The sequence below is a fragment of the Electrona antarctica genome (genome assembly GCF_951216825.1).
Source record: "Electrona antarctica genome assembly, chromosome: 14".
In the NCBI taxonomy this organism is placed as follows: Eukaryota; Metazoa; Chordata; class Actinopteri; order Myctophiformes; family Myctophidae; genus Electrona; species Electrona antarctica.
In genome coordinates this window covers 17,653,235-17,667,456 of record NC_136795.1, presented here as the reverse complement: position 1 = coordinate 17,667,456, position 14,222 = coordinate 17,653,235, and the positions used below count along the sequence as shown (strand labels likewise).

The 14,222-nt window shown below is 43.7% G+C and overlaps 1 protein-coding gene across 2 annotated transcripts in view; it reads right to left on the bottom strand.

Annotated features, from left to right (window-relative positions):
* The window catches only part of abca3b (ATP-binding cassette, sub-family A (ABC1), member 3b), a 67,781-nt gene that overhangs the window by 47,050 nt on the left and 6,509 nt on the right, over positions 1–14,222 (bottom strand). For both annotated transcript variants that reach the window (XM_079521171.1, XM_079521170.1), the window contains exons 3-8: positions 12,638–12,896; positions 8,647–8,774; positions 5,474–5,639; positions 3,210–3,469; positions 2,610–2,726; positions 1,958–2,078 (exon numbers count right to left, since the gene is read on the bottom strand). In XM_079521171.1, the coding sequence (XP_079377297.1) occupies positions 1,958–2,078; positions 2,610–2,726; positions 3,210–3,469; positions 5,474–5,639; positions 8,647–8,774; positions 12,638–12,896 (1,051 nt within the window). The remainder of the gene's footprint in view (positions 1–1,957; positions 2,079–2,609; positions 2,727–3,209; positions 3,470–5,473; positions 5,640–8,646; positions 8,775–12,637; positions 12,897–14,222) is intronic.

Genomic DNA, 14,222 nt, shown 5'->3' with positions numbered 1-14,222 from the left:
ACCGATCTGCGTGAAACGTTGCATGCACACTCCCTAGAGGCCAAGGACAAACCTTTTACCTGCATTTTCCGCATCTGCCTTTTATAGCGCCACCAGGAGGCCGACTTTTGTAAAACACATTTTTTGATATTACTCCTCCAGATTCTGTCCAAAAATCTCACAAATCGTTACACAGTATCTCTATGGTCATGTGCTCAAGTCGGATCTGTCCGATATTTCATATTCCATCCTAATTGGCTATAATTGGCTTTCACAGTTTGCAAGATTGCCCCGTTTTGATTTCAAATCTCTTTCAGTTTGAGAAAACTCAAAAAGCACTATAGCGTAAATGCAGTCCTTCTCAGAGTCAGGCCCATGTGGACTACTGCCATCAAGGCTAGATATTAAACACATGATAAGCTGTGCTCACTGTGCAGGAACTGAAGTCATGGTTCTCAGCTAGCAGAGACTCACACTGGGAGATACATAAATTATTTTATAACGAGAGGCTCTCTATTTCTTCTGCTGTGCTCTAACAGAAGCCAGAAGGCAAATAAGCAGAGTGTGATCTCTCGGTTAACTGGCCAACAGGACCGCCATCAGAGCTGCATTTTTGGACAGTTGGAGGGGGACAGCTTCGGGTCATTTAGAAGAGCTAGGGCAGTAATGATGTGAAATCGGATGGTTTTCTTTTGCGGCTTTATTTTATATTTTTTATAGAGGGACAGACAGTAGGCTGATAGGAAATGGGGGAGAGAGATGGGCGAGTGACATGCAGTAAAGGCAGTCGGGATCGGGAGTCGAACCCGCGGCACACTGCCAGACTCGGGCTACCGGCCAAGGTGCCTGGACCGCTGAGCCACGGCCCAGGCCAAGGCAGTCTTTTCTTGTCATCATAAAGCACATCTACCATAGGAGTACAACGTGCTATGGATGCGTAAAAATAGGATTTCCTTCTGAAGCCAATTCATTTAGTATATTTTAGTAACATTAGTGTTTGTCATAATGGAATTACATTCTTAAAGTGAATGCATGTAAAGTATGGGCTCACACCTAGCCGCTGACTGGTTGGTTATCTTGATGATGTAGCAGAAATACTGAGTCATGCTGAGTATGAAGGAAACCCAGCTGTCGTCTGCTCACTCATACTGTGCTCGTGTGTATGCAAATGTATAATTTGCATGCAAACAAGATTGCTTTTATCATCTATCAATGCTTCCACTCATGCCTTAGAGGAGCTCAGACAGACGAGGCAAGCAACAAGACTCTGACCTATTTCGAAAGGAACATGCATCAAGTGAAAAGCAAATGCAAGAAGACACTGAAAACACACACACACACACACACACACACACACACACACACACACACACACACACACACACACACACACACACACACACACACACACACACACACACACACACACACACACACACACACACACACACACACACACACACACACACACACACACACACACACACACACACACACACAGGTGTACACAATGAAAAGACCTAGAGTCTAATAGCGGCATGGCCTCCCTGTTCAATCTCTAACCATTCATAGAAAGTTACTACATCACAATGTTCAGTGTTGAAGCAGCTATACAGACTGGCTGCTTGTGTTCATGCTCTAGTGTGGTCTCCTTTTAGCCACATGGAAATAGTCATCTTCATGGAAATAGTCATCTTCATACATATTTCACCAATAATAACAAAAGCGATTCACAGGAACAATATTGGTGTAATTAAGAGAATTACCAAAAACAAATAATTCTTTACTTTTAACAACTTTCAACCAGGCATCCCTATTTTGGGCATGATTTTCAAAAAATCTTCAAAATTGGCAGAAATGGCACATCTATAAGCATTGCATTGTGATGTGCTGTGAGCTTGTACATCTGCTACATCTGCTGCACAACGTCAAAGCAATATAAGACACACAGGTCACTCCCTCCCTACAGCCATCTTACCTCGTGAAAAGAAGGCACTGATCATGAAGCTGAAGTTGATGGTGGCTACAGCGAACACCAGCAGGAAGACAAACACCAACGTGGGGTCACTGTGGGTGAGCACAGCTCCTTCGGGGCTCACCTAAAATGGCCGAAGGAAATCGCCGGCTGGTTTTTAACATTTGGTTCAATCGATACACATGGATCTAACCCTCCAAAATGCAAGACAGGGATTTGGTGCTTGTCTCTATTGGGATCAAAAAGGTTGTGCGCATCCAAAACCCTCTAGAAGGCAGGTTCTGGTTCAAAGGATCAAAGACAGAGAATAAGAACTTTCCACCGAACTCAAAGTTGCCTATTATCCACCCAACTGAGTTCGGTTGAATGCCGTTATTATCTGCCTTTGGTGCCTTTGTCGTTAACCATCTGAACCCTAGCGTCCCTATAATGGACATGTCATAACAGGCAAAAAATCTCAGAAAATTGGTAAACATTTACAGAAAATAGAACATCTACTGTATAAGCTCTGGGAGATTTGGTTTAGGGGGGGAAAAGGAGACCAAGTATAGACCCCTGGGGGACCCCATGCTTAACAGCTAAAAACAAAAAAGCCAAATGTGAGACTATGGCAGAGGAAAAACTTGACAGACGTGTGCTCGGAACGTAGACTCACCTGAATGCAGACGAGCAGAGTGACGAAGAAGATGGAGATGGAGAGGAAGAGGAAGAACATGAGGAACCAGGCGCTCCAATGGAGCCAGTTGCTGAGGCCCATCATCCGCATGTACTCCTGAGACACACGGACGCACAATCACATGCAGAGATGTATTACATTTTGGGTTGAAAAAACAGAGGAATATTTTGCAGCACGTAGTTAATAGGTAGATTAATTTATTCACTGTGAAATAACTTTATCGCAGTGTGATATTTGTGTTCTGTTTATGTACTAGCTTTAATTGATTATAAAAAATTTAATTTTAATAAAAGAACGATAATTTTTCAAAGATCAAACACAGATTCATTGATTCAATAAATTATCCAAGAAGACTTCTCAACTATTCAATGAATCAATTAAGTAATCGATAGTTGCAGCCTTACCTATAACCTTCACACACACACACACACACACACACACACACACACACACACACACACACACACACACACACACACACACACACACACACACACACACACACACACACACACACACACACACACACACACACACACACACACACACACACACACACACACACACACACACACACACCTTGAGCTTCCTCTCCTTCTCCTGCACCACGGCGCGTACGATGTTGAGCGAGGTGTACGTGAAGCTGAGCACCAGCAGCAGGGGCAGCTGGTTCTGGATGGCCAGGATGAACACGTCGTACATGAAGGCCGGGTAGGGGAAGCGGGACAGCACCACCCGGGTCTGGGCCAGAAGGGAGGCCGCGCCCGTCCTGTTGTAGGAGCGCATGATGGCCCGGTCCACCGCATGCTGCACCGCCAGGAAGCCCTCTCTGTAATAACCTTTACAAACACAGACAGATACAGAGATAAGGGGGGCGAGAGAGAAGAGAGAGAGAGAGAGAGAGAAAGAGAGAGGATTAACAGAGCAGAATATGGAATGTAGGGATGTATCGATTAATTGATCGTTAAGAAATTAACAATTAATGGAATATATCATTGGGCGGTTTTCTGTGGATGTAATGCTGTCTGCGCGAGCGTGCGTGGCCGAGGAATGTGGGCCGGTTAAAAAAGTCCCCCCACCTTGGTAGCCACAGAAACGTTTCTGCTTTTGCATGTGATGTGACAGACAAGACATGCACATTTCATTTTATTATTCCTTTTCATTTGAATATAATATGCCTTTTGTATTCTTTCTGTACATCAACAAAATGTAGATTTTTATGTTAGACATTGAGGGAAATTAAGATTCTCAGATAAAGAATATAAAAAAACACTGCTTATCAACTAACTGGTTAATCGATTGATGAGTTTATCAATTAGCAATTCATTAATTAATCGATAATTGACATCCCTAAATGCATGGATTAAAGCAACTGAAAATTATGGTATTGCCAAGTCATAATGTACAATTTGTGAAACGTTAAGAAATGATCACAATAGAAATATAATGTTTTAATATTGTCCCTGCAATTCTATATACTGCCAACCAGGTGAAGAAATCGAAGATTGAGACTTTCACCTTTGCTTTTGTATGAAATATCCGAGACGATTAGGATTTTATGGAAGATGCTTCTGAACATATTTCTAGTTTGACCAAAAATAGCCTATCTACAAGCTCTCACTGTGTCTGCAGCGCATTGAGAGCTTATATAGGCTATTTTCGCTGTGCAACATGCTTCCATAGAAGACATGCTGGCTTCCATGAAATCCAAATGACTGAAACCACTTGTGGGGAATGAGAGCTTTAATCCAATGACATTACCATTTTCTATGTTTGGCAAATCATGACTTTTCCCGGAAGACCCTTCAATTTCCCTCTAATAATAATGTACGTGAGCATCATCTCAAGTCTGTCATTCAATGCAAATGGATTGAGAGGTATTGAGGACCAAAAGTGGCTATGTGCGTGCGGCGTGCATGTGTGCATGTGTGTGTGTGAGAGAGAGAGAGAGAGGGTGACAGAGAGGTGGTGGGGGTCTGAATCCATATTCATGAGATTCTAAAAGCCCTGTGTTGAGTCCACTCTCATCACGAGTTCTAAAAGAAAAAACAGAAACTTGATTGCAACACAAGCAGTCTGTCTGAAGTGTGGCCTCTATGTCACAGAGACGTCGTGACCTCATCTAAGACTCTCATTTGTTATCGACGCCTCGTTCAGAGGCCATGAGACCGCGCCGCTTCGAGGTGAAGGGCACGTACCGGGGGGCTCCGAGTCGACAGTGACTCTGAGAGGGGTTGGTGAAGAGCGCTAGATGGCTCGACCCGCAGAACGACGAGCCCTGTCAACAGCCAGGGCACGATAACGCACCAATCAGGGCTAAGCTGTGGGCCCGTTGCAGCGCCGCGGTTACCATGGGAACTCCATGACAGCAGGGAGGCTGGTCGCTCCCTCGGGGGAACGTCGTGGTAATAAGAGCGCTTTTGTGTCGAGTGGGATCTGTGTTTCAATCACAAAGTAAATGAAGGGCAAGGGTGCCTGTGGCATTTGGCTTCTCTGTGGCACAAACGCTCACTTGAATTTCAAGCCGACGTATGTAAGTGCTAAGCTTCCACCCAAACCGAAAACTTGATTTTTGGTGATTGAGACATAGCCCCCGCCGTCACAAAGCAGCTGTTGTTCATTATATGTGTATCATCACTGGACCTTGTGGGTGAGGCTTCGGTTTGGTTGGCTGCGTCGGAGAAGTAAACATGACCTCCACGCTCCACAAGGCGGATGAGGGAGCTGCACATCTTCTGTATCATTTTGTAAAACGAACACTTGCGTGCGTGCGTGCGTGCGTGCGTGCGTGCGTGCGTGCGTGCGTGCGTGCGTGCGTGTGTGTGTGTGTGCATGTGTCTCACCAGGCGTGCCCCCCTCTTTGTCGTACTGCTCCCGAGGTCCCGGCAGCTGAAAGAGGGGGAACAGGCGGAGGGTGTGCCAGTCCAGGTCATTATTGGGGTTGAGCTCTGACTTCTCCTTGGGCGGGGCGTTCCGAGGGGTGAAGGTGAAACGCAGGTGGTAGCTCACCTGTGTGAGGAGAGAGAGAAACTTAGGAAGAGTGACAACTAGAGCCAGATCTATATTACGACTTTTTTTGTGCAACTGCAATTGTGCAGCCGATGTAGCCGACAAGCTCACAATGTGTTGTTATGTGAGCTTGTAGAGTGGCTATTTTTGAAACATTTTTAATAGGGCTTAATTGTCTCCACCAGGCCGAAGGCATGGTGATAGAGTATGTTTTGCACTCCGTCCGTGTGTGTGTCCGTCCGTCCGTGTGTGTGTCCGTCCGTGTGTCCTTCCGTCCGTCCGTTACCAGCTAATCTCCGGCACCGTTAACCCGGTCGATGCCAAACTTTGCACACACACTCCCTAGATGCCAACGATGAACCTCTGCCCCGCATTTTCCAGAACGGCCTGTTATAGCGCCACCATGAGGCAGCTTTTCACATTTGTTACCTAAAACTGCACCGATCTGCGTGAAACGTTGCATGCACACTCCCTAGAGGCCAAGGACAAACCTTTGACCTGCATTTTCCGCATCTGCCTTTTATAGCGCCACCAGGAGGCCGACTTTTGTAAAACACATTTTTGGATATTACTCCTCCAGATTCTGTCCAAAAATCTCACAAATCGTTACACAGTATCTCTATGGTCATGTGCTCAAGTCGGATCTGTCCGATATTTCATATTCCACCCTAATTGGCTATAATTGCCTTTCACAGTTTGCAAGATTGCCCCGTTTTGAACAAAAGCCTCAAATCATGAACACAGCATGCAATTTACGTGAAATCTTTCACACATTGTCTTACTAGGCTGAGGAATATATCCCACCCTTTTCACATTGGCCTGTTATAGCGCCACCAACAGGTTGATTTTTGCAAAACAGGTTGATTGGAACAAAATGCCTCAAATCATCCAATTGCCATACAAGGCAAACATGTTTATATTGCTACTAAACATTTTGCCAAACATCTCACACAGTCCTATCCTCCTGGTGGAGACCTGTGCCCAGAAGGGCACTTTTTCTAGTTGTTATTGAAATCAAATAAAATGTGTGTGTAATATATAATTACTTGTTTGTTTCTTCATTGTATAAATAAAGATAAGTGCTTTTCATATAGTGAAGTTTAATAAAATGTTACATTATACTATAATATAATGTGTTTTCTATTTACTTGTTTGCTTATAAACTAAATATCAAATATCGGGCCTGGGCCGTGGCTCAGCGGTCCAGGCACCTTGGCTGGTAATCCAGTCTGGCAGTGTGCCGCGGGTTCGATTCCCGATCCCGACGGCCTTTACTGCATGTCACCCCCCCATCTCTCTCCCCATTTCCTGTCAGCCTACTGTCTATCTAATATATAATAAAGGCGAAAGCCAAAAAATAAATAAAAAAAGATATATATATATATATCTCAAATATCAAATATCGATCAAAAACATGTGCAAAACGGATCTAGGACTGTCCAAAATCGGGATTGGCCCCAAAAATCTGGTATCAGTCGGGCTCAAGTGAAAACTCAACAGAATGCCATGGGACAAGCAGGCTATTTGGGACAAAGACTGCGGTGGCAGGAGTAGCGGACGAAAACATCTCACTTCCATTCAAGTTTACTTCACTTCATTCCACTCCTGAGACACTTGACATAATGAATCTGGTGGATGTAGACACATTGCATGGTCTGTTTGTCTGAACAAGCTGAAGTGGAGATGTGCACTTGAATCAACTTGAGTAAAGGCAAGTCATAGTCATAGTCAATATATTTTCACGCCTTGTTGCCCCATTGGAAACATGTAGCTTTAATTCTTACTAAAAATAAGTCTATTCGTGAGTCTTTTTTCATCTGAAATTAGTTCATAATTTATTGTCCATTTGTTTTGTTCTATTGTTCTATTAATGAAAGCCTAGAACCATTCAATGTAGTACCTGAATGTGTACCTGAATAGACTCAGATATTTAGGTTACTGAATTAATATATTTAATTCAAATACCATCACAATTGGCTCACCTTAATGTGTAATTTATGTAATACTAACTAGTACACAAATGAAAATAATAAAACAAAACACCAGGCTGCCTCCTTGAGCTAGAAAGACACACCAAAGACCATTTTATAAGAGGCTCACGCAGGCAGTGACAGCCTGAATATAGCGCTCAGAGCTCGAAAACAAGACAAGACATACAAAGACAAATAAAAACACTCCTCACACAAAAACGTGGGTGGAATTCTCTTTGATTCGCTCTTTTGCACTATAGGTATGCAGAGGCTATACAGACGTAAGCCCAACCTGTTAAGCCTGCCAGAATCTCTCCAGACTCTCCTCGCACACATTTTAACACTGTTACTCTAGTCTACACAGTACCTCAACATAATGTCAAGAGTTTAGAAAGATGGCCCTTTATAAATCAAGTGTGTTTAAATATTTGTGAATTGCTTCGTGAAGTGTTTCAAGGAGCTCAGAAGAGCTTGTAGATTGGCTAATTTTGGTGAAGGGTGTAGAGTGAAAAGAAAAGAGCATACCAATTTCAGTTGCGACTCAGGTCAAATTGCTAAGTATAGACTGGGTATACAGTAAGTGGTTAAACTAGCCTCCAATCCACCCTAAGGCAAGTTGCGTTGCAGTTAGGGCTGTCACGAATTGTTGCATAAAAAATGTCACTGTTTTTTTGCATTGAAAATTGGAACGTTACAATTTGTATTTCTGTTTTCCTTTTCGGCTTCGTAATCACAAATTGCACAGGGCAGATATGACAAATAACTTAAATATACAAAGAAATCACTGACAAATTTAAATGGAGGTATGAAAAAAATCATTAACATGGTGAAACACATCTTGATGATGCTATTTCTGCAATTTTTTAATTAAAACAAAAATTAATAGATGGACATTTTCAACATGGAAAAAATTGACGGTTATGCAAAAAATAATTGTGATTATCTCAAATAATTGTTATTATTGGGCGAATATGTAATAATTGTGACCGGCCTGGTAGCAGTGTGTGTGAGTCTAATCTCTCCACACTGTGCAGTACCTGCTGTGGCAGCGGTTGGTCGTCGTGGGTGAAGGGATGCTCAAACACCACAGCAGCCAGGATCCTTCCTGACGTGGGGTCGTGCTTCACATACTCCTCAAACAGCTGCTCCGTCTCAAAGCCACGCACTGAAGATGGAACACACACACACACCTGTATTTACTGTACTTGTTGTGATGGCATTTTAGGATTGCATTTTTTATGAATATACTGTCATGCGTTTGTTCATGGTATTTTTAACACTATAGCCCGAGGTCGAAAACAGCCGATCTATACACTGCGACACGTTGTGAGCTTGTAGATCAGCTATTTTTGGTGCATGACAAGGCGCAAAGTAAAAATCGGGCATAACTACAACCGCAACGCCTAAACTTCACCTCTAAATGCTTAATCCTAACCTCAACCGGAATATTTTCCTAAAACAAACATTTATCTTGTGAGGAACAGGAAAACTGTCCTCACACATAAATTCTATACTTGTGGGAACATTTGGCCCTAGAAATGTATAACTACGCGCGCGCACGCACGCACGCACGCACGCACGCACGCACACACACACACACAGTAAAAATCGGAGGAACAGGAAAACTGTCCTCACACATAAATTCTATATGTGCACGCACTCATCAGTTGCCAAGTGGCATTCACCTCACGTCACACATAGACGTTGTGGTGTCTGTGCCTTCATTCTGACATTGGTGCATCCTCTCCAAAATGCAAATGCAAAATCCTGAGTGTTCATTTGGCTCTGAGTGTAAACATGGACCGCGGACGCATGGTCCATTTGAACACTTGGTGGAATCGACACTCAGGATTGTCCGTGTACTACAACTCTCAGTATATCCAGACTATACATTTTGGTTGATTGTGGGTTTTTTTGGCACTGCACATTATGAACACATAAATACTTTTTTTTTTTATCAATAACATTTATTTTTATTGATATGACAAATAGGCTTTGATTGTGTACAAGTCCTCGTACACAAACATTGGACAACCTAATTGCCTAAAATAGGGACAACCCTTAATTTTATCCATCAATATACAAATAAATGCAAATGATTATGCAAAAGAATTAGCTCAAATAAATGCCATCAGGCAATTATGAATTAATTGTGACAGGTCTAGCTTTAAATCCACAGTAATGTCACATTCAAAAGCAGAATACAAAGATGGCTGAGACAGGTGTGCACGCACCACGCACACACGCAGAAGAAACAAGTGTTCATTTCTGTCAAGGCCAATATGTGATAGCTTGAGCAAAGAGAAATCCAAGACAAACAGGTCTACGGTATGTCTAATGGTATTAAAGGTATTTCTAATCTTATCATGAACACATGCAGGTATTCTGCGCCTGCGGCCTAGATTCTATGCATGTTAAGAGTTAAGTCAGTACACACACACACACACACACACACACACACACACACACACACACACACACACACACACACACACACACACACACACACACACACACACACACACACACACACACACGCACACACACACACACACACACACACACACACACACACACACACACACACACACACACAGGGTCAAATCAAGGCGAGTTGCATAAAGTAAACACTGGTATGTAGAGGTTGACCAAAGCAGTGATCAATGTAAACTAGGTGCCAACAACACCAGCACAAACTGGAAGGCCACACAGTCTCTGAGCACAGCTGTTCTTTTCGGATCTTAACAAAAGCATAACGTTGCCATCTGGCAGAAACCTCTTATCTCCATATTTTTACTTTACTTTTGTTTTGTTTTTCGTAAATGAACGCCTACTTGATCACACTACAGCGTCACACAAAAGCATCAAAAGTAGCAGATCTGCAAGCGACACGTTTTGAGCTTTACTTGTAGATCTGCTACTCTTGAATTTGAATCCTGAAAAGTAACCATTTTGGACATGAGGTTTCCACATGACAGAGACAATATGAAACACAACGAATTCCAACACACGAGAAAGTGTAACCAACTTGTTGAGAGACTGAATTAAGATTCAAGACATATGGGGAAAAACTGTCTGTGCATAATGTTGGAGGCTGACTTAATATTCAAGACAATTTGGGGGAAACTATCTTGTAAGTGCTAGTTTAAATGTCATTTCAATTTAAACTGCACATCAGTGTGTGTGTGTGTGTGTGGTGTGTGTGTGTGTGTGTGTGTGTGTGTGTGTGTGTGTGTGTGTGTGTGTGTGTGTGCATGCGTGTTCGTGTGTGTGCGCGCGTGCGTGCGTGCGTGCGTGCGTGCGTATGAGACAATCCAAACTGCCATCCTGAAAATGCCCCTCCCCCTCCTGCTGTGATCATTGAGACAGGTTAAATTATTCATGTGTGACTCCGCTGGGATCTCACACAAGGCGCATACGCCTTTTATGGGACGCCCTGTAGAGATACACAGGTCTAATAGCTCCGTTATCTGTGTTCCTGTCTATCAAAATGTTATCAGACAGCCAACTTGCACACCTGACCTGTATGCCAGTCACAATGTCGGCCTCGTCTCAGAGACTGTGTGTGTGTGTGTACTGTGTGTGTGTGTGTGTGTGTGTGTGTGTGTGTGTGTGTGTGTGTGCGGATGTCATGTGGGGTCGTGACAGTGTCATCCTGGTTTTTGTGCTGCACCAGGGATAGTAGGTTCTGCCGGCAGTAGCCTTGCCAAGCATGCAAATTAATTCTGCCACTTCATTTTTACCAATCTGTATGAGCACTTTACCGGTCACGACTCGAGTAAGAAAAATCCAATTTCTTTTTCCTACATTAAACTCCGTGTGGGGGTCCCCGGGGGGGGGGGGGTGGTGGAGTTCCAGATCCACAGGAACGCACCCAGGGTGCCGGCCCGATTCCGGCGAGCCGCCCCGCGTCCGAAACGGTTGAGAAATGACAGAGTTACCGTGTGGGGGTCCCTCTACTGTACTGTACTGTACTGTCACTGTACTGGCACACCCGAAATCACCATATATACAGTTAATATGTGCGTGTGTTTGTGTGTGTGTTAGGTTGCGCACAGGTGGTGAAAAACAACCATGTTGTTTTCGTGCTCAGACGCACCCACCCACCCACACACATAGTCACTTAAGGAAGTGGTTGCACCACTTGTCGGATGGACACCAAATGTCAATAATTTATTTTTTTAAATGTGTCACTGTTTCATGTATTTCACGTGTCACATTTCAGCTGTAGTGCTAGTGCTATCTAGTAACTTACCTCCCCCCGCGGAAACATGAGTCTATAGAGACACTGTTCTGGGGGGAGCTGCTACTGCCCAAACAGGACACGTGTAATACGTGAAATGCATCTATTAACGATCTCAAATGATCTCACAAATGATCTCACACTGTAGAAATGATACGTCGTCTATGAAATGTCTATGACAAGGTGTCAGCCTGATCAGAGACCCTTTGACTTTGTGGGGTCATACACACAAAGCCACACGTTCATTTTGCCATTTACCTGAATGTCGGAGCGGTTAGCACAGCTCAAAAAAAGTATAAAACATTCTGTGAAAACAAATTAGTGGAGGTACTCTTGGGGCCTAGTAGCACAACAGATTTGACGCTGATCGGTCCAGCGGGTTTGCCAGATTAGATCCAGATACACAGACAACGTTTTTAAAAAAAAGCAAAAAGCAAAAAGCACAATATCTAGCCAGGACAAAAATGAACTGAAATGAATCAATCTCATCTCATTATTCATTCACAGACGTCATTATGTCTGGAAGTGGCTTGAACAAACCAATGGGAGTTTCAGTGTAGGGATATTATAGAGAAATACACACTTTACACAGGACAATCCTCTGTGTTTTAACGCAAATTAAACTAACTATACACAAAGGTGTACAGGATTTTGTACACAGTGTATGTAAAGTATCCAACTATATATCCAATGTAAACATCTATCCAATGCTGATCTCTGATGTCTAATCCAGTGCCGCCACGCCACCTATTCTCCCTCCTGACCCACCGTGGCGTGGGACTCACCTGAGGCGATGCCACTGAGGCCCAGGCTGTGCTGCACGTCCTCCGCCACCTGCCGCACCACGCTGGAGTTGCCCGGCACGTAGGCCAGCTGGTAGCCTCGGTAGTGCAGCTGGGGGGGCAGCGCGTCCACGGAGTAGCTCTCGTAGACGGTGGCGTTGGGGTAGTTCTTGAAGGGCACCTTCTGCCGCAGCACGATGAGGATGCTGGAGAACAGCAGAGGCAGGGCGATTTCTACCAGGGTCACCAGGATCTGACGTTTCTGCAGACATGGAGGGAACGGGAGGGGAGATAGGAAAGAAGATGTTTTTAATTTAAGGTACATAGTTACTAAAAGGTATAAGTTTTGTGTGAGCCTTCCGGTGAGCCTTCCGGTTTCCGGTTTTCTTCTACCAACATTTTCTACCACCCACACACGGCTTCTCTGCGTGTGCATCCCAACCCGTTCACTGGAACTGCTGCTGTGCAAAGCCCTGATCTAGCCAACTTTGCCAGTTTTGGGTACACTGACTTGTTGACACTTCTTTTCTGGCATCAGCAATGAACAAACAAACTAAACTCGTCAGTCATACAATCTAGTGGCGGATCCGGTGCCTGTTGGCTACAGCTACAGCAGGAGGTGTATCGAGGGCTTCTAGAAACAGAATAGTCAGAGAGGTAGGTTCTACTGTCCACAGAGCAAAGTGAGTATGTTAGCTCAGCGTTAGCAATTAGCATGTTGTTTACTCACTGATACAGTGTAATGAATAATAAATATGGTATTGAATATATTCATATGCAATGAATATGGTATTGAATATATTGGAAGGGCTCCTTGGGGCCTAAAAGGTTTGGGACTTTTTCTGTACAGCACGACATAACCCATGTCTGTTAATACTTTGACTGCACACATCCCCAACCCCGGGTATAGACTATAATTAAACGTCTGCAAATACTTTTGACGGTGCACATCCCCGGCCCGGATAATGCAGCATTCGCTGAGGGTCGACCTGCCTAAAATTTAAAAAAAAATATATATATTTATATATCCGCACGCACGCACACACGCACGCGCGCGCACACACACACACACACGTAATCAGGCAATGGAGACATGCTGGCTCGGTGGCTCCTATAGGCTACCATACTAATATGAGGGCCAAATGAAATATTTTATTACATCAATCTGCTGTTTCTTTTTCTGCCATATAGAACATGGTTTTCCTATGTCTGTATGTACCCATAAGTAGACCATCATGCATGCCGCTAGAGTACAGCCACACTCTAAACTGCACAAATCCAAACTTAGCTATTTGACACAAATTGGACAGACTGGCCACACCATATACAGTAATAATAATAAAATATAAGTATAAAGCTTACAGGTTTATAAAGCCTATGGGAATAACATAGTTGTCCTGACAAGCAATAAAACACATTTTAGTAGACTAAAAGGAGACCAAAAGAACTTTGGTCGCAGTGCGGATATCAACAAACAGATATACAGTACAAACATACACAACACAGTTATGGGGCAAATGAGGTGATCTAGGGGAAGGCTTTCCTGAACAGATGTGTTTTCAGAAGTGTTTTACAAGATGACAGAGAA